The sequence below is a fragment of the Miniopterus natalensis genome, chromosome 15 (genome assembly GCF_054644295.1).
Source record: "Miniopterus natalensis isolate mMinNat1 chromosome 15, mMinNat1.hap1, whole genome shotgun sequence".
NCBI lineage: Eukaryota > Metazoa > Chordata > Mammalia > Chiroptera > Miniopteridae > Miniopterus > Miniopterus natalensis.
The window spans coordinates 3,286,853-3,306,934 of NC_142095.1; the positions used below are offsets into that span (position 1 = coordinate 3,286,853).

Sequence of the window (20,082 nt, forward strand, 5' to 3'; positions counted from 1 at the left end):
TGGCCTGCGGGACTCCCCCTGGGCCTCGATGGAGCTCCTCCGGCCGCCCTCGAAGCCCTTGCTGCTGCTGCTGCTGCTGCTGCCGGCGGTGCCTGCAGCTGGCGGCTCCTGGCAGTGCCCGCGCATCCCCTACAACGCCTCCCGCGACTTTGACGTGGAGTACACGGTGCCCAGCTTCTCGGGCGGCGGGCCGGTGCAAGCCCTGGCCACCTACGAGGGCGGCAAGGATGGGAGCGCCGTGTTCGTGGCCACGCGCAATCGCCTGCATATGCTTGGGCCGGACCTGCAGCTCCTGGAGAGCCTGGTCACGGGCCCCGCCGGGGACCCTGGCTGCCAGACGTGTGCGGCCTGCGGCCCAGGCCCCCACGGCCCGCCGGGGGACACAGATGCCAAGGTGCTGGTGCTGGACGAGGCGCTGCCGGCGCTGATCAGCTGCGGCTCGAGCCTGCATGGCCGCTGCTTCCTGCTCGAGCTGGAGCTCGGCGGGGCCGCCCCGCACCTGGCCCCGCCAGCCTGCCTCTTCTCCTCCCACCGCAACCGGCCCGCAGACTGCCCCGACTGTGTGGCCAGCCCTCTGGGCACCGTGGTGACCGTGGTGGAGCAGGGCCACGCCTCTTACCTCTATGTGGCGTCTTCCCTGGACGCAGAGGTGGCTGCGAGTTTCAGCCCGCGCTCCGTGTCCATCCGGCGCCTCCGGGCCGACGCCTCGGGATTCGCCCCAGACTTCGAGGCACTGTCGGTGCTGCCCGCGCACCTTGCCTCCTACCGCATCGAGTACGTGTACAGCTTCCACGTGGGCGCCTTCGTCTATTTCCTGACCGTGCAGCCGGCCAGTGTGGCCGCGGCTCCGGGAGCCTTACACACGCGCCTGGCCCGGCTCAGCGCCCTGGAGACCGACCTGGGCAACTACCGCGAGCTGGTCCTCGACTGCCACTTCGAGCCCAAACGCCGGCGGCGCGCGGCTTCTGAGGGCGGGCAGCCCTACCCGGTGCTCCGGGCAGCCCACGCCGCTCCCGTGGGCCGCCGGCTGGCCGCTGAGCTGAGCGTCGCCGAGGGCCAGGAGGTGCTCTTCGGGGTCTTCTCGGCCGGCGGAGGCAGCAGGGCCGGCGCGGGTCCCAGCTCGGTGGTCTGCGCCTTCCCCCTCGACCTGGTGGACAAGCTCATCGAGCAGGGTGTGGAGCGCTGCTGCCACCCGCCCGTCCACCCAGGCGTCCGGCGAGGCCTCGACTTCTTCCAGTCGCCCACGTTGTGCCCGAACCCGGTGAGCCGAAAGAAGGGGCCCTCATCTGTGAGCAGTGTGCACGTGGGTGAAGCCGGGCTGCTTCCCCCGACCACTGAGAGGGTCTGGGAGATGGGGGGCGGGAGGGGAAGCGTTTCCTCCTCCACCTAATTCCTTAGTGTTGGGAGCGGTGTGAGGGGACCAGCCAAACAAAGGCCGCGCTGGGGGCGCATCTCCCACCCAGGGAGCCCCCGCTGCCTGGAACTCCAGTTGCCCTCTCGCCTGTCATGGCCTCTGATGTTTTCAGGCAGTTTCCCTGGTTATGTGAGAGCTGCATTGCACGTACTCATCTCTCTGCCAACGCTGGAGAGAATGGTGGGCACCCCCCCACCTGCCCACCACACATACCCTCAGGGACAGACAGAAACACAGGTCCCCGCACCAGCAGCTGCTTGCAGACTCGCACCCCACTCCCCTCTGCTCACCAGCACGCTTTCACTTTCCCTCTGGGAGCACTTGTTTGTTCTGCTTTCCAAAGAGGGTGGGGCAGGGGTTGTGGAGAATGCCCCCCCTTCCTGTCCCAGGGAGTTTCCTGTGCCTGGAAGTTTGGGGGCTTTTCAGGGAGTCAGCATGGCTTGGGCTTCATGGACACACTCATCCCGGATTGACGTTCCCCGTGGGGTGATTACGGGAGGCCCCAGGACCTGGTGGGAAGGTGACTTGGCTCTAGTAGATTCCAGGAGGCTCACTCCAGTCTTGTGCAAGCAACTATAAACATCTGGAAATGAGTAAAGGCTTAGGAGGGGCTGGCTAGAACTGGCTCACCACACAGGATTCTCGGGCATTTTGCCACTATAGTCGGGACTCTGCCCAAGTCCCCCTTCTCACCCCAGGCAGGAGGTTTCCCTGCCTATGCTGAATTGTGGGCTTCTTCCAGGAGACCCTACCCAGGTTCTCCCCAGCTGCCGTGTCAGGGAGCTGGAGCAGAGACAAACAGGACATTTCTTAAAATGCTGAGCATAAAACCCAAACTGATTACTTGAAGCCATTGAAACAGTCCTACCCTAGGTTATAAGAAATTAAACCAAGGAAATGGGGTGAATGGCACTGGACAAGTGGTCTTTCAGCAAGCTGGCCCAGAGTCACTGGTCTCAGAGTCTTGGTTGCCCTGTGGCCCTGGCCCGGCTGTAACATTTGCCACCGACTCCTTCCTAGCTCCTGTTGATGGCCCAGAGTTGGGAGAAGCTATACACATGAGGATGGGGAAGCCTTCAGCCTCCCTCCTTCAGTTAGTTCGCCTAGGTTGTGGAGGTCCTAGGGCTGGGGCTCCGGGCTCCCTTGTCAGCCTGGCAGCCCTGCCTGCCCTTTTCTCCTTCCCTCTGAGGAGTCAGAACCTCTCCCCAACTTGGCCAGTGGTCAGCAGATCAGAAGACACCCAGAAGAGTTGGCAGTGCTAGGCTCTAGGAAGACTAATCTCAAGCTCTGCCCATAGGCCAGCCCAGCCCCTGGGAGGTGTGTGCACCAGCTTGTGCACCATGTTTGTCCAGTGACTGGGCATGTACCCTCCAGGGCAATACCCACTGTGTGCTCTTCTTTGTATTTGGTATTACAAATACAAAACAAGGAAGCCTAGGAGGCTTAGAGCTGCTACCTGCCCTCCATGGGTTCAGGTCGGATTTGAGTCTGGGACAGTCGCCCTCCTCTGTGGGGCACTGGACACTAAAGTGTCTTCAGGAGCCATGGGCCACTAAACAAGTCTGGGAAGCCAGGGCTAGGACTCTGGAACCCAGAGCAAGCAGGCAGGGGTGTGGCCCTGACTGGAGTGGGGCCCTCTTTTTCCACCCCTCAGCCCCACCTGTCCCTGAGTCATGCTGAAAACACCTGGCTGATTTCCGATGAGGAACAGGCCTCAAGTTTCCTTACTCAAGTGAGGACAGAGTCCCTGTCCCCACCCACTGGGCCACACACCCAGAGTGTGTTGAGTTTCTGGGCCCAGCTCTGCACCTGCTCTTGTCCCCAGGGCTCCTGATCAGTGCTGAGGTCTGGTGACTGGGTTCCGCATACTTGGTCTGATGGGGGCTTCAGAGGCTCCAGCCTCGAGTGCCCTCAGAGCTAGTGAGGGAGAGTCCCAAGCAACTAGGATTATTGAGCCCCACCTACACTTTGCACCCAGCTCCAATACCTTGCATTCACACCCTGGCTTCCTGATTTCCCAGAAGCTTCCATAGCCCTGCCCTGGAGCACCGAGTGCAGCCTCCAAACACCGTCTGTTAAGAGCAGGGGAGAGGGTATTATCTCCCCCTAGCTTGGCACCCAGGCCTTCAGACCTTGGTTTATTTCTTTTGTACCCTGAAGGAGGTACAGGTAACAGCTGAAAATTCAGGAAGACCTTTGGAGTCTCTGGGAGAAGGGTCATGTTACCGACCCCGTGCTGACAAATTAACCTCAGAGTTCAGCCCTCTGATGCTGGTGGAGAAACTGAAGCCCTAAGAGGGGATGGGGTTTGTTGAAGTGCAGGTCAGAACCAGCAGGGGGCAGGAGAGGACTCTAGTGAAGAGCTCAGACTTCCAACCTGGCTCCTCACCTAGGGGCTTTCAGGCCCTCCTGTTGCCTTAGCTGTAAAATGAGGATGATGAGTGGCCCTGAGAACAGAATGGGGTTAGGTCTGTAAGACTCAGTAACATCATGGGAATGGACCTGACAGGGTAGGGTAAGGCTACCTCTGAGAGCCCTGTGGCGCAGTGGGGGGTAGGGGTGGGGTGACTGGCAGGCCTGGGGTCTTCTCCAGGCAGGCCGGGCGAGGGGTGGGAGTTTGGGCTGCTGTAGTCACTGACAGAAGCGCTGTGTGGGATGAGCCCTGACCCCTTCCCTGGTTTTCCCCAGCCTGACATGGTGGCCTCCAGCCCCAACATCAGCTGCTACCACTTCCCTCTGCTGGTCAGCAGCAGCATCTCACGTGTAGACCTGTTCAACGGGCTGTTAGGACCGGTGCAGGTCACTGCGCTGTATGTGACGTGCCTCGACAATGTCACAGTGGCCCACATGGGCACAATTGATGGGCGCATCCTGCAGGTAGGTCCCTCATCTCCACAGCCCTCCGTCCCTGGGTCCCCATCCCCATCCTCATTTTGCTCACAGCTGACCTTCCCAGGTGGAGCTGGCCAGGTCTCTCAGCTACTTGCTGTATGTCTCCAACTTCTCACTGAGCAGCAATGAGCAACCCGTGCAACGGGATGTCAGTCGCCTTGGGGACCACCTATTCTTTGCCTCTGGGGACCAGGTAAGGTGGGCAAGGGCAGGGCCTGGGGCCAGGGCTGTGGGAACACAGCCCTCCCATCCAATCCAGGGAGGCATTAACATAGAGGCCTCACCACCCTGATCTACAATGAGACCATGGAGGTCTCTGGGGCCTCGGGCCCTCAAACCCCTCCAGCCACCCTGAGCCACTTTTCTGCCACTCCAAGGTCTTCCAGGTACCCATCCGGGGCCCTGGCTGCCGCCACTTCCTCACCTGTGGGCGTTGCCTGCGGGCACAGCGTTTCATGGGCTGTGGCTGGTGTGGGAGCATGTGTGGCCGGCAGAAGGAGTGTCCTGGCTCCTGGCAACAGGACCATTGCCCACCTGAGCTGACTGAGGTATGGCTTGCCTGGCTGGGCACAGGGAAGTGTGAGACAAGCTGGGCCTGGGGTGGGGAGTAGCAGGTCTTGACCGTGACCTTCCTCGGGCCTGTGATGTCCTCAAGGAAGGCATTCTTGGCAGAGAAGACAGCACATGTAAAGATCTGGAGACAGAAAAGTGTTAGAGTGAGGACTAGCCCGTGACTTAGAATGAATGGAGTGCGGGGCAGGCAAGGGGTCTGGCCAGAAAGTTTGGAGGAAGCAGTCAGGGCTTAGAGGCCTGGCCCACAAAGGTTGTCTGCTCCCCCTCCAGTTCTATCCTCACAGTGGACCCCTAAGGGGCAGCACGAGGCTGACCCTATGTGGCTCCAACTTCTACCTGCGCCCTGACGGTCTGGTGCCTAAGGGCACCCATCAGGTCACCGTGGGCAAGAGTCCCTGCCGACTGCTGCCCAAGGACAGCTCAAACCTCAGGTACAACTGTTCCATGCCCTTCCTATCCCTGATGGGGGCAACCAAGCAGTCCCTTCCCTGGGAGACCCTATCCTTTGCTTATCAGGGGCAAGGAGGGATGAGGCAAGCTGCAGTGGCTCTGGCTGCTTTGTGTCTGTGGAGACATCTCTGTCCCTTCTTGAGCCTGCATATGCCCTACTTGTCCCTTGAGTCACGGAGCAGGCAAGGTTAGTCCCTGCCCTACGAGATCCCACCTGCTCTGCAGGAAGGCGGGATGGAGAGAGGCCACCCTCGGGCTCAGAGGAGCCTGTGATTTGTGTTGGGCATGCAGCCAGGCCTGTGTGACCCCTGGCTGACCTTGAGTTCCTCGGTGCTCTAGCCCACTGTCCTGGAAGGGCTTTGTAGAGGAGCTTGAGTGTGAGCTGGAGCCCTTGGGTGCACAGGCAGCTGGGCTGGCCAACATTAGCCTCACCGTGACCAACATGCCACCGGGCAAGCACTTCCGGATAAACGGCACCTCCGAGCTGCATGGCTTCTCTTTCATGGTGAGGCCTCCTTGTCTTGTCTGTGCCCTTGGTCAGCCGGGCAGTGGGCAGGGAAGGGCTTGGAGTGGGGGGCCTCCTACACCGAGCTAAGCCACCTCCATTCCCTCTTAGGAGCCAGTGCTGAAAGAAGTACAACCCCTCTTTGGCCCACGGGCAGGGGGCACCCGCCTCACCCTCAAAGGCCAGGGTCTGTCCATAGGCACCAGTCGGGCTGTTCTGGTCAATGGGACCGAGTGCCTGCTGGAACAGTAAGTGCTGGCAGGCGAGGGATGGGAGCCACAGGGCAGAGGGAGGACGGCTCAGTCATGTGGTCAGGTCCAGGAAGAAGGGTCTATTGACTCATCTAGCTCAGAGGTGGTTTGGGGATGACAAGAGAAACCATCACAAAGTGCATTGCCTCCAGCCAAGGCTCGGAGGAACCTGTTCCCTCCCTATCTTCTTGGAGGTCTTCCTGGGACAGCCCTGACTTCGGGCAGACCCAGAGAGTAATTTCAGGTGGGGAGATGACCAGCAGAGGAACTGGGAGGCAGACCCCTGGAGGACGTGGGCTTGGGCATCAACTGATGGTGGCCCTGAGCCCAGCCCCCCTGTTCTGCAGGGTCAGTGAGGGGCAGCTGTTATGTACCACGCCGCCCGGTGCTGCTTCGGCCAGCGTTCCCATTCACCTGCAGGTGGGGGGCGCCAAGGTGTCTGGCTCCTGGACCTTCGACTACCGGGAAGACCCCATCATGCTGGGCATCAGCCCCAGCTGTGGCTACACGTAAGTGCTACCTCCTTTCCCTCTCTGGTCTCCTAGAGATGAGGGAGGCACCCTCAAAGAGCACCCAAGCCCACCACCCTGCTCTCCTCCACAGCGGCTCCCACGTCACCATCCATGGCCAGCATCTGACTTCAGTGTGGCACCTAGTGCTGTCATTCCATGATGAGCTTATGACAGTGGAAAACAGGGTGAGTGGGCTCTGGAAGCTGTCAAGTGGGCACTGGCCAGGAGGGAGGAAGGCCGGACCAGTCCCCTGAGTTCCAGCCCCACCCCATGCTGGCCTGAGGAGACTGGGGTGGCCAAAGGTGGGATGCGTGGCTAACCTCTCTCACATGGGCCCCAGCAGTGTGAGGGGCAGCTCCCGGAGAAGCATCGGTGCCGCCTGCCCGAATACGTGGTCCGAGGCCCCCAGGGGTGGGTGACAGGGAACCTGAGTGTCCAGGGGGATGGAGCTGCTGGCTTCACACTGCCTGGCTTTCGCTTCCTGCCCCCACCCCATCTACCCAGCACTGACCTGGCCCCACTGAAGCCCGAGGAACATGCCATTAAGTTTGAGGTAAGTGTGGGGGACGGAGGGAGGGCGCAGTGGAGGGTTAGGGTTGAAGCCTGCCCAGAGGACATGGGGGCGCTGGCCAGTCCTCCTGATTGTCTCCACAGTACATTGGGCTAGGAGCTGTGGCTGACTGTGTGGATGTGAACGTGACCGTGGGTGGCAAAAGCTGCCAGCATGAACTCCGGGGGGATGTGATCATTTGTCCCCTGCCCCCCTCCCTGCAACTGGGCAAGGACGGTGCCCCACTGCAGGTAGGTAGCTCGGATGGCCCTTCATAGGAGACATGGGCAGGGGTCTGCAGGCTGGGCCTGAGCTGCCACCTGCCCCCAGGTCTGCGTGGATGGTGAATGTCACATCCTGGGCAGAGTGATGCGACCAGGCTCAGAGGGTGTCTCACAGAGGACGCTCCTTGGTGTCCTGCTGGCCCTGGTGCTGCTTGTGACTATATTGGCCGTTGCGCTGGTCTTCAACTACCGGTGGAAGAAGCAGCAAGGTGAGCTCTCCACTTCCATCCTAACTCAGCCTCTACACTCAGACTGGCATCTCCAAGTCCCCATATCCTCTCTCTGCCCAGGCCTTGGGGGTCTGCCCACACTCCCTGGGTGGAGATCGGCCTCTAGGAGCTTGGAGAGGCTGTCTAGCAGGGCCCTTCTTCCCACAGCCTTTTTTCCGTACCTGGATGACCCAGCGTCTTTGAACCAAACCACCAGGGCCATGCCTCTGCCTCTGCTCCAGTTGCACTCTGACTCCAAAAATGGCCTTGGTGAGACGGGGGAGGTGCTCGAAGCTGGGGCCATATCCTCTGCTCCACAAGCCCTTCACTCCCTCTCCTCCACAGCAGCTCCTGCCATGGATGGTCTGGACTCCACCACTCAGGTCCACAGAGTGTCCTGCTCAGACAGCGGGGATGGGTCCTGTGTTCCACTGCTTCGGACAAAGTCCATCCAGCTTGGGGATCTGGACCCTGTGCTCCTGGCCGAGGTCAAGGATGTGCTGATTCCCCATGAGCGGGTGGTCACCCACAGTGACCGAGTCATTGGCAAAGGTTTGGGGGCCAGGCCAGGTGGGGCTGGGGCAGGGATGGAGTACTGACATGACATGGGCTCAAGGGACAGTTGGGCAGGACTGTCACCAACAGTCCTACTCTGGCCTTCTCACCAACCAGTATGACCTTGGGCATTCCAAGTAACTCTCTGAGCCTCCAGCTGCTCGTCTGTGAAGGAGGAATTCGTTCTGTCCTCAGTGGGTTCCAGTGCAGATCATGCAGGCCTGGGAGGGCCGCAGGCGCTGCCATCGAGCAGCCACTGCTTGTTTTCAACGTATGATTGGCCAGCTGGTGCTCTGGGGTCCGGTTGCCAAAGAGAGGGTGTGGTGCGAGCCTTGGGCTCCTCTCACCATCTCCCCTCGCCAGGCCACTTTGGGGTTGTCTACCATGGAGAATACACAGACGAGGCCCAGAATCGAACCCACTGTGCCATCAAGTCATTGAATCGTAAGTGAGACGGAGGCTGGGTGGGCCCTCATCCCTGCTGTGTCAGCCTCTCGCTGAGCGACCCTGAGCAGGTGACCCTTCTCCGTTTCCCCACCCTGGGCCTGACTCTCGCTGCCCCGCAGGCATCACGGAGGTGCAGGAGGTGGAGGCCTTCCTGCGTGAGGGGCTGCTCATGCGTGGCCTGCACCACCCCAACGTGCTGGCCCTCATCGGAATCATGCTGCCACCCGAGGGGCTGCCCCGTGTGCTGCTGCCCTACATGCGCCACGGAGACCTGCTCCGGTTCATCCGCTCACCCCAGCGAGTCAGTGCCCAGCTGGCCCTGGGGTGGGAGGTGGCCCTGGGTGGGGAGGTGTGGGCAGCAGCCGGGGATGAAGCTGTTCTGCCCTCGCCTGCTGACCCACCTGTCCCCCCAGAACCCCACGGTGAAGGACCTCGTCAGCTTCGGCCTGCAGGTAGCCCGCGGCATGGAGTACTTGGCAGAGCAGAAGTTTGTGCACAGGGACCTGGCTGCTCGGAACTGCATGTGAGGGGCTGGAAGAGTTGGGGTGAAGTGAGGGGCCAGAGTGCCAGGGTCTACCGCTGCCCCAAAGGCACCTTTGAGAAGGGGCCACGCTCGAGCCCTTGCTGTGTAGCCCCGGGCATGTCCTCCTTCTCTCTCTGGCCCTCGGCTCTCCTGCCTGCCCAGTTCAGGCTTAGATGGGACTCTGGCTCTGAAACCCTGTGAAGACCTGGAACAGGTGGGCCCAGGGCCTGGTGGGGCCAGTTCTGAGCGTGATTCCCTCCTCCCAGGCTGGATGAGTCATTTACGGTCAAGGTGGCTGACTTCGGCCTGGCCCGCGGCGTCCTGGACAAGGAATACTACAGCGTTCAGCAGCACCGCCATGCTCGCCTGCCTGTCAAGTGGATGGCGCTGGAGAGCCTACAGACCTACAGGTTCACCAGCAAGTCTGATGTGGTGAGGCCCCACCTGCCCCAGAGGCCACATGGCCTCAGAGTCCCGGGAGAGCACTTGGCACTTGGCTTTGCCCCTCCAGCTCCAGATGATGGCCCGAGCCCAGGGAGTCTCCAAGCTGGGCACCCCCACAGCCCATTTGCCCATCTCTTGGGCAGGAGGAGGCTGTGAAGTCACTGGCTCCCCAACACTCCAGGCCCTGCTCAGTTCCCACTCTGGACTGGCTCAGGTGGCGGGAGGAGATATAGGGAAGATGCTTGTGAGCTATTGAGGAACGGGCTCTGTTTGGGGGTGGAGGCCCCATTTCCAGTGAGAGGTCTCTGGGAGGTAGAAGACCTGGGGGGCCCACCTACCCCCAAATTTGGGATGAGAGTTGAGTCACCTCACTTTTCCCCTCCCACAGTGGTCATTTGGTGTGCTGCTATGGGAGCTGCTGACACGGGGCGCCCCACCGTACCCCCACATCGACCCTTTTGACCTCATTCACTTCCTGGGCCAGGGTCGTCGCTTGCCCCAGCCTGAATATTGCCCCGATTCTCTGTGAGTATGGAGAGGTGGTAATGAGAAGGGAGGTGGGCCCCAGAGACAGGAGAGGGCAGGAGGCAGAGTTCTTGCCTCGCACTCTGGCTGGTCCTCGGGGTAACCTGGAAGGGGCCCTCTCCAAGCCTTAGTTTTCTCATCTGTGGATTGGTCCTGCCCCCATTCAGGGCTGGGCGCAGGGAGGAGATCATGGTTGCCATGGTAACAGCATTCCCATCTTCGTGTCTGGGTTGAAGCCAGTGATTTGATTTCCCAGCACTCTCCCCCCACCTCTGTCAAGGGGGGCTGTTTCCCATCTTTTCCACTCACTTAATCTCAAGGAAAGGTTCCATTAGCTCCCACACTAGCCCCCTCCACAGCTCCAGATCAGATGTTTTTTTTCAAGGGATCTAGTTTCAGATTCCTCATTCTTGGAGGCACGATGACAGCTGTGTTGTCATCGGTGCCTATGGGGTGGGTTTGGTGCCGAGGTGCATCTTTCTCAGCAGCAGCGAGTGCCTCAGCTGTACCCAGGCCTTTGTGGTTAGGACAGGAAGAACCAGGTCCCAGGTCCCGGCTCGGGCTGCGCCCCGGAGGGGCTGAGTAACCTCCCGCACAGCCCTGCCTGCCTGAGGCCTGATCCCCATTACTCACTTCACTGACGAATCTGGCTGGAGTGAGGGAATTAACCTCACTGTCTATCTGCCTCCGGCGGAGGCTCCCTGAAACAGACTCTGAGGTGGGGATTTTAAAAAATATATTTTTATTGAGAGAGAGGAAGGGAGAGGGAGAGAGAGAAAGAGAAACATCAACTAGAGAGAAACATCGATCGGCTGCCTCCTGCACATCCCCTCCTGGGGATCAAGCCTGCAACCCCGGCTTGTGCCCCGACTGGGAATCAAACCAGCGACCTTTTGGTGCATGGAACGACTCTCAACCAACTGAGTCACACCGGCCAGGGCTGTCTCTGGGCTTTTAATCCCCATTTCATCAGACCTGGGCTTCCTTCCTAGATGTGTGATGATAACCATGATAGCTTGTGAGCTGGGCCCCCCGCAGGCATCCTGTCATCTTATGCCTAACAGCTTTGGGATCAGAGGAGAATCCAAAGGCACAGAGAGGTTAAGGAACTTGTCCCAAATCACACAGCCCAGGACTTGAGGGCACAGGAGCCCAGGCTCTTAACCTCTCAGGCCTCTCGACCTTAGGGTGGGAAACAGGACTGGAGCAGCAACCACAAAGATGAGAAGAGCTGTCCCTGATTGGGCTGTGCTGGGCATTAGGCCCTATCACCCGTCTTCATCCCTATGTGGCCTGCCAGGGGGCTAACGGGGCAGCCTAGAATCTCCGGGTGGGGGTATCCCTGCCACAGACACTCTCCTTCCCCCGCAGGTATGCAGTGATGCAGCGCTGCTGGGATGCGGACCCCACAGCGCGACCCACCTTCGGAATGCTGGCAGGGGAAGTGGAGCGAGTGGCAGCAGCTCTTCATGGGGACCACTACGTGCAGCTGTGTGTGGCCTACGTGAACCTGGGCCTTGCTGCCTCCAGTGAGGCAAACATGCGCCCAGAACTGTCATTGTCCCCACATGTGCACAGGAGCACCAGCCGGCCTCGGCCCCTCTCAGAGCCACCAAGGCCCACGTGACCTCAGCCCTAGGCAGGCCCTGAGGGGCTAGAGCTGCATAACCCCTCCAGGGAGTTAACCTCAGGCTGCCTCTGGCCTGTGCCGAGCCAAGGGGTGACCCAAGTTGCCTCTGCCCTGTCCCTGACCCTTAACCTTCAGGCTATAGGAGGGGAACAAGGCACACTGGCCAGCTCACGCCACAGAGGGAGCCAGTGAGGGTGAGCCTTGCTGCAGTGAGTGCTTATGGGGCTCCTGCTGTGTGCCTGGCCTGCTGGGCGCAGGGGACTCAACCATGACCAGACACTGGCCCATGAACTGATAAATGAACAAATGACTATTTAAGCACATAAAAGGAAAAGACAGGTGGCCCTGGCCACTGTGGCTCAGTTGATTGAGCATCACCCAGTGTACCAAGAGGTTGCTAGTTCAATTCCCAGTAGGGCACATGCCCGGGTTGCAGGCACAATCCCCAGTAGGGGGTGTGCAAGAGGTAGCCCATCTATGTTTCTCTCATCAGTTCTCTCCCCCGTTGATGTTTCTCTCTCTCTTTCCCTCTCCATTCCTCTCTCAAATCAATAAAAACATTAAAAAAAAGAGAGAGACAGGTGGCTTTGAGGGAACGGAGGACAGCATTAGATAGAAAGGTGAATATGGATGTGAGGGAAGTCCCCAGGAGGTGACATTTTTGCTAAGACCCTGTCAGGTGGAAGCTGCGCCGGAAGCAGAGTTGGAAAAGAGACCGTGAAGCTGAGAAGCGTTGGGTCAATGAGAAGGTTCCAGAGAACAGGAAGGTAGGCAAGACTCAGATCCAGGTTGCAGGACCCTGGGGACTCTTGGATGGAACCAAGAGGGTTGTTGAGTACTCAGGATTGCAGCAGCCAGGATGTCTTCTCCTGCCGACCAGTCTACCTGTCCCCTTCCCTGGGCTCTAGCCCCTCTCCAGGGCTCCCTTTGCTGCCTGCAGCCTCCCCCCATCATATGCACACTGTCAGGGAGTAGATACTGCTCCCCCTCCCCCTACCCTGCCAGCATTTTCCTTGCAGCCTTGAGAGAGCTGAGCTAGCAGCAAGGCCTCGGATCTACATTTTCAGGCACCAACTTCGAGGTGCTGCTGACTGCCCAGGCTATTTATACTCGCCAAGGCCACTCTACAATAGCCACTAGAGAGACCAGTCCATTGGAGAGGAAGGACAGCCTCCTCCTAGTACTAACCCTCGCCACAGTGAAGCTGGGGTGCCAGGGTGACGGCCCAGGACATACATCGTGGTAGTTCCTCTCTCTTGCCCAGGACTCCCATAGTCTATCCTGCCAGTTTGAGGCACCCCAGTTCACCCTAAGGGGAGCACATTCCCTCCTGTGAGTCCCCAGCTCAGGATGGGCCCAACCCCCAGTGGGGGGCATACAGGAGGCAGCCAATCAATGTCTCTCTCTCATCAATGTTTCTATTTCTCTATCCCTCTCCCTCTCTAAAAAATCAATAAAGACATATTTAAAAAAAAGAAATTTTATAAAAAACAGAGAGAGGAAGGAGGTCTCTGAATCGGAGGGGAGATTGGCAAGGAGAGGGGTCCCAGAAAAGGGAGATGGAAGAGAGCTCCAGGGATGTCGACTTTCCACTGCAGCCAGAATGTGGCGCTTTGGGCCTGTTTCTGGGCCAACGGCCTCCAGGGCTAGGATTCTCCAGGGAGGGGCCCCAGTTAAGCCAGTGCATGGGCTCCTGGATCATGACACAGTTGTACCCCCTCCCAGTGCTGCAATCCTCAAGTCCATCTGAGTGTCAGGAGCTGGAACTGGGTTTTAAATTCCTGAGTAGGCCACTGGGGAGGAGAGAAAGGGAGGGTTAGTTCTAGGCCCCCACATGGGCTATGGGTCCAGGAGGTTCTGAGTGGCTCCCAGGGCTCATGAAGGCTGGACTGCCTTTCTGTTTGGGGGTGGCCTCAGTGGTATCTCAGGTATGACGGCTGACCCATGCAAGGGGGGAGATTGCTGATGGCCATGGTGAGCCTGAGCCTGCCACTAGGGTGGCATGGCATAAGCAGAGGTTTCTTCCAGGGCTTTGGGATCCAGCCTTTCCACCATGGGCTGTGGAGAGTCACCAGCTTCTCTGCCTCATCTCTCTTCATCGCTGCCCAGTGGGGCTCGGGGCAAGAGATGCCAGCAGAGGCCAGAGGGAGGCCAGCATGGGAGCTGGGGCCGAGGAAGCAGCAGAGGACTCACATCCTCCTCAGTGCCCGCTGGTATCACTGTTGTCTGGCACCTGGAGGCACGCACGGAGTAGACTGATCTGCTCTGATGGGAACCATGAGCCTGGTCTGAAATTCCCCTTACGCCTTAACCCCAGTCTTTTAGAGCATTTTCCCAGGGATCAGAAACCTCTTTGGGTGTCACACTGGAGGGCTCCAGATATAGTCTTATTTCAAACCCTGGGACCTTCCTGGACAGCGGCTTCATCCATCATTCCTCGTGCAGCCCAGGTCTACCCCTGGTTCCATTCCATGAACTAAATTCCCTCACCTGTAGGAGAGAGCAGGACTCTCTGGTGCTGGGGTTGGGTGGGGGACATGGGCGCTGTTGCAAAGGCCTGAGGCTCCTGGAGGCCTGGGCTGCAGCTCGAACGTGTTTCCTCTGCCTGGGACAAGCAGCCCTGGAAATCAGTAGCTGAGCACTGAGCCTCCACTCACCAGGCCCTGATAAAAAACATGCTGGGTTTCGGCCAGTATGATTCAGTGGTTGAGCATAGACCCATGAACGGAGAGGTTCCCGGTTCTATTCCTGGTTCGATTTCCTCTCAGGGCATGTGCTGGGGTTGCAGGCTTGATCCCCAGTAGGGGGCGTGCAGGAGGCAGCCGATTGATCTCTCTCTCATCGATGTTTTTATCTCTGTATCCCTCTCCCTCTCTCTCTAAAATCAATAGAAAACATATTTAAAAGCAACAACAACAACAAACATGCTGGGCTGGAGAATCCCCGAGGTGAAGGCCTCAGGGGCTGAGCTCCTCTTCGCCCATAGCCTCTGCTCTGCCAGGTGCGCGTCCAGCCAGCCTGGAGCAGGGCTACACCAGCCTGGAGGAGTGGGGATGACTCGATGGAGCACGCCTGGCATTCCCCGCCCGGCAGAGTGGGGCCAACTGAATGTCAGTCCTTTGGGGTTTGTTCCAGTGGGGGCTTTAAGCCAATGAGCATAATGCCAGGAGGGCCTGGGCAGCTGCCGTGTTCACCTCTGGCTCTGGTGGCCCCCTGGGTGGGCTGGGTTCTGCATGTCTAAGGATGGTGACCTGGGGCATGGTCTTCACATTTGGTCCTTTCTTGGTGGGAGTCCTTAGCCCAAAGCTAGGCAGCAGGTGCCCAGCCCATGGCAGAGTCTGCCTGGCCCAGCTCAGTCCTGAGGTGTGGCCCCTGAATCCCAGCCACCCCCTACTGATACCCTCAGACACTCTCAGAAATGACTGTTTCTCCTGAGCCGCATCCCTATCAGTTTATCCCAGACAGGAACTCAGGACCCCCGCCTCTCTAAGGAAGGGTGGCTCTGCTCCTGCGCTTCCCCGTGGCCTCTGCATCTCGCTCTCCATTCCTTCAGTGCCCTGAGCATCCTCGGTCCCTGGTCCCCAGGACATTCATCCCAGGCCCATCAGGGACTGTGGAGCTGCCCTGGAGAGGGAGGCAATAGTCCAAGCTCTCCCCTCACTTGGTAGGATGAGGAGCCCTGGACCGGCTTCTGTCCCTCCATGGCTACCCATGGCCCTCCTCCACCCATCTGGCAGCCCTCATCTGGGAAGGCAAGCAGGGGCACCAAAGGCCCTGGCAGGCTGCCCTTTGCTGGGAAGATGGCAAGAGGCCTTCATATTTGGCCCTCACCAGTCTCACTGTTGCTCTGTAGAGCTCAGGGGCTAGGCTTGAGCTCAGGTGGTAGGAGCTGAGGGAAGTTGCTGAATCCCAGGGGCTCGGTGTGGGCAGAGGCAGAGAGGGCACAAGAGGCTCCCAAAGCCGGGGCCTCCTCACCTCCTCTCCTCCCTGCTGGCTTTCACGTTGGCTTAGCCACCTGTGCACTGTGGTCAGCCTGGACTGGACACATGGGATGTGGGAATGCATTGGGAAGTCAGGGGATTCAAAGCAGCCGGTGGCCAAGATCATGGAATTCGATCAGCTTTGAAGCCAGCGCCCTCCCTCATACCACAGTCCACCGGTACAGCCTGGACCATGGACACTGAGTCCGCTAAGGAGTCAGCCCCAGCCCTGGCCTCCATGGTAGTGACAGCTTCAGCCAGGCCTCAGTCCTGCTCCTCCAAGCTGGGGATTCCCCTCTTCAAAGGGGCAGCCCCAGTCACCCTGCCCACATGGGCTCCTGACTTGGTGTCTGTGACCCAGCCACCTGTTCTTATTTTATTTTTAAATATGTTTTTATTGATTTTAGAGAGAGAGGAAGGAAGAGGGAGAGAGAGAGAGAAACATCATTGATCGGCTGCCTCCTGCACGCCCCCTACTGGGGATGGAGCCCATAACCCAGGCATGTGCCCTGACCAAGAATGGAACCAGTGACCCCTTGGTGCATGGATTGATGCTCAACCACTGAATCACACCGGCCAGGCCAACCACCTGTTCTTAAGTCGCCCCCACCCTGCATTGGGCCTGGGTTCCTCGGGGACCCAGAGAGGGGCAGCTCTCTTGCATCCCTTCTGCAGGCATGGTTGGAGGTCCCCTCTCAGTGGTCGTGAAGTTACGTGTGCTTCTGGCTGCACTCACTTTGTCCCCACCTCTGCTGGCTCCCGGGTGGGGGACTGCTCCCAGGGAAGGTGAGGAGCCCACCCCAGCCTCCTGAGCGCGCGGTGGCAGCAGTCAGGGTGACTGTGCTGCGGCCCTCCCTCCGGGCCGGTGCGGCTGGCCATCTTTCACGCAGAGTTACGTAAGCTTGAGTCAATTGGAGCTCAGAGCGGTTCATTGTGGGCTATTTTTAAGCTGTAACACATCACAGCAGAGGGGTCACTGCACTGAGGCTTGCAGGAATGGTTGTTTAAACATCTGTTATTTAAATTTCTCTATGCCTTAGAGCTTAAAAGCCACATCCTCCTGGCAGTCTTGGGTTCTGCCTTCCACAGCCTAGATCTGGAGTGGATTATGACCCCTAATCCCTCTGTAGGTCCCCTTAGAACTGGGCTCCTCTGCACCCTGGCAGCGTTCCTTTAGGGTCAGGTGGGGGTTGGGGGGCAGGGAGGAAGAGGTGCCAGCTCCTTCGACATGGGGCTGCCTCCATGGAATGGGTGCACCCTGGCCAGGAGACTTCAGGGAAGCAGGGGATCAGGGCTCCCAGGTCACTTGGATAGCTCTAGGGAGGGGGGTCAGGGGAGGAAAACACAGACAGAGCACTGGGTGCAGAGCTAGGAGACCAGAGTGCATCCTTCCTCCTTGGGGCCTTGGTGTCCCATCGGTGCCCAGAGAGGGTTAGAGCACAAGATTCACTGGGGTCTTTTCAGAATCTGCCCTCTGCCTGGGCTGTGCTCCTGCCTGGAATGCCCTCTCTCTGCAGATCTAAACGCTACCCATCTCAGCTTCTGGGCTGAAGGGCTTGCGCCTGCGCCCCTGGACAGTGGACAGGGATGAACCTCTGGGAAGTAGGCCTGCTGTTCACTCTGTTCTCAAGTGGCTGGCTGCACTGGGCGCCACTCAGGCTCCACTCACTGTCTGTCTTATGATTTGTTGGTTTGTGTGTTTTTTTCTTTCAAAATTTTTTCTGATTCTAGATTTTTGGAGATGTTCAGAGTCTTCCCAGGGCACCAGAGGGACAGGCAAGTGGAAGAGTGGAGGTCAGGGACTGGACAAAGCTATCTCCTGGGGACACAACAGAGCCCCAAACATGTCTGCACTGGACAAGCAGGTGGGGGAGCTCCCAGTAGAATGGAGACCTCTGTGCCCCTCCCCTTAATGCCCTTCTGCCCACCATCCTTGGGGCCTCCTGTGTGAGCAGATTCCAGCCTGATCCACAGGAAAGAAGGCTCTCAGAGTGACCGACTCTGCCCATCTCCCCCTCTCCCCTGGAGTTGGGGCCTTCCCCCCACCCACACCTACCAGGAGGGGGCCAGGTGAGGTATGGGGAGGCAGTGCCGCACCTGCCCTCACAGAGGAGACTCTGCATGGCCCTCAGACTGGGCTTCTTCCAGGTCCTTCTTGGCCCCTCTGTCTCAGACAGTTCTCAGCCTGGGGAATGGGCTCAGCCTGGGGGAGGGGCTCTCAGGTTGCCATGGCAACACGTTGGCCCTCCTCACTTTCCAGAATCAGAAATAGAATTGGATGCCCTTCTTCCTAGTGAGAGACTATTTAAAAACATGTTGGGGGGAGGGGTGGGGGAGGGGACAATGTTCTTGCTTGATCCCTGGGGGCTGGGCAGAAGGGACCCTGCCCCGGAGCCTCCCTAGCTGCCCCGATGCCCCTCCACTTAGATGGGTGAAATGCGGGGCTTTGGCCAGCCAAGAGTCCTGAGTACAAAGGACTCAGCCTGGTCTCTCAGGGTGTGTAGCTGGTCCCTACTCAGCACTGGCAGGTTCCCGGGAGGCCACTGGCTTCATGGTGCCAACAGGGAAAATGCTCTACCCTAGGCCTGGACCACCTGCTAAGCTACTCAGAGGAGCAGGTCTATGGGAGACACCGGCTTGGGTGGGCTGCAGCTCTCAGGAGAGAGGCTTGTTGGCTTCCCTCCAGCAGGGTCCATGCCCGAATGGCCCTGGGCATGGCAGCCAGTGGTAGCACCATAGCTCCCAAAGTGAGGGTCCAGAGCCTGGTGGCCTGGCTTCAGGTTCTGGCTCTACTGCTCACTAGCTGAGACTTCTCTGTGCCTTGATGTCCTCATCTGTAAAATAAAGATGTAGTGCCAGGCTCCTTGAATTGCTGCGAGGCTGCGTTCCATGTGCTCAGCGTGGCCTGGCACAGAGGAAAGGCCCAATCAATGGCAGCCACTCTTCCCATTAGGGGGTATGGTGTTTGCCTCCCAGGTGGGAAGAGCCTTCTCCTTTCTCCAGACTGCCTTCTGCCTTTCTTCGTGGGCTGCACCCTACAGCTGGCTCTGCTCCCTCCTCCTGGACACCTCAGGTCGCTTGTTCACAAAGTCCCAGTCCTGGAAAGAGGATTGCGCCCTTATTCTGCAGGAAGTAGGGGGTGGCTCAGCAATTAGACAGTCAGGAGGCTCCCAGGGCCTCCCTCCACGCCTCAGCAGCCCTCCCAGGTGCAGCCCAGCTCAAGGGAAAAATCCAACCTCCCAAAAGTAGTTTTCTTGGGGTCAGAGATTAATGAAGTGAGCAAGCCCCAGGCTCTTGGGCTCTGCTCCTTTCCTGGGCCATAGTGTGTGGTGAGCAGCAGTGTCCAGAGACAGCTGTCCCCATTCTTTTTTTTAACGATTTTTTAAAAATTGATTTTTACAGAGAGAGGAAAGGAAAGAGAGAGAGAGAGAAACATCAATGCGAAAGCTAAACATCCGTCGGCTGCCTCCTGCATGCCCCCTGCTGGGGATCAAGCCTGCAACCTGGGCATGTGCCCTGACCAGGAATTGAACCGGCAACCTTTTGGTGCACGAAACGATACCCAAACAACAGCCACACAGGCCAGGGCCTGTCCCCACTCTTAAATGCAGGTAGCATCTAGGGAAAGGAAGGGGCTCAGGGGGCCTGAGACCTGGCTGAGTCAGCTCTGCCCAGTGCTGAGTTAGGGAGGTGCAGACGCAGCACAGTGCTAGCCTTGGTCCCTGGTCACATCACTTCACACCCTGGGGCCAACTGTAAGCACTATTTTTAACCTCTGTGAAAACACACTGCTTCAGAGGACAAGCCTACAGCTGCATTCACCACAAACCTGTTTCTTAGGAAGAAAGACTGAGGCCTGAAAGGACCCAGTCCTGGAGGACAGAGGGAGGAGGCCCAGAGCTCATAGCTGGGGGGATGGAAGAGGGCTTGACCCAGCCCAAGGTCAGAACCTCCAGGCTCAGGCCTTGGGCAGCGAGCAATTTCCCAAAGGGCTGCCTAGGCCTGTCCTTTGTGGTTGCAAGGGCACGTCTTGGCCTGGGCTGGTGGTCTAGGCAGGTCCCACTCCTCGCTGCCCCTCTGTTTGCCCATCTAAGAAATGGAGAGTGGAGTTGCACACCTGGTCTAGTAGCCTACATTTCCTAAGTGCCCATCCTATGCCCAGTCCTGCAGCTACCATGCCTCCACTGTGCACCAGCCCTGTGCTCACTGTGTGGCTAGCCCTGTAACCACTATGTCTTTACGGTGCTCCAACTTATAATTGCCACTTGGCTGGCCCTGTGTTCACTGTGACCTATCCCTATGCCCAATGCTCTAACCCCCTTCTGGCCACGGTGCAGC

At 58.8% G+C, this 20,082-nt stretch overlaps 1 protein-coding gene across 2 annotated transcripts; it reads left to right on the forward strand.

Moving 5' to 3' along the window:
- Positions 1–12,382, forward strand: MST1R (macrophage stimulating 1 receptor). 2 transcript variants are annotated; one of them, XM_087824562.1, is made up of 20 exons: positions 1–1,261; positions 4,103–4,291; positions 4,371–4,499; positions 4,684–4,854; positions 5,150–5,310; positions 5,669–5,834; positions 5,946–6,082; positions 6,433–6,594; positions 6,689–6,782; positions 6,938–7,150; positions 7,252–7,398; positions 7,478–7,640; positions 7,809–7,910; positions 7,986–8,192; positions 8,559–8,639; positions 8,762–8,943; positions 9,056–9,165; positions 9,432–9,597; positions 9,998–10,134; positions 11,506–12,382. In XM_087824562.1, the coding sequence occupies exons 1-20, from the start codon at positions 29–31 to the stop codon at positions 11,759–11,761; spliced, it is 4,206 nt and encodes a 1,401-aa protein (XP_087680688.1). In that variant the 5' UTR covers positions 1–28; the 3' UTR covers positions 11,762–12,382. The 2 variants fall into 2 exon arrangements, with proteins under 2 accessions (XP_087680688.1, XP_087680686.1); XM_087824560.1 differs by having other exon boundaries at positions 7,809–8,192.
- The last annotated feature ends 7,700 nt before the right edge of the window (positions 12,383–20,082 follow it).

What these genes read in the sequence shown, in the direction of transcription:
- MST1R (XM_087824560.1), top strand. Translation starts at nt 29, where the DNA reads ATGGAGCTCCTCCGGCCGCCCTCGAAGCCCTTGCTGCTGCTGCTGCTG. An exon ending in TTGATGGGCGCATCCTGCAG is followed by an intron (nt 4,292 to 4,370) that starts GTAGGTCCCTCA and finishes TGACCTTCCCAG; the next exon opens with GTGGAGCTGGCCAGGTCTCT. An exon ending in AACATGCCATTAAGTTTGAG is followed by an intron (nt 7,151 to 7,251) that starts GTAAGTGTGGGG and finishes TTGTCTCCACAG; the next exon opens with TACATTGGGCTAGGAGCTGT.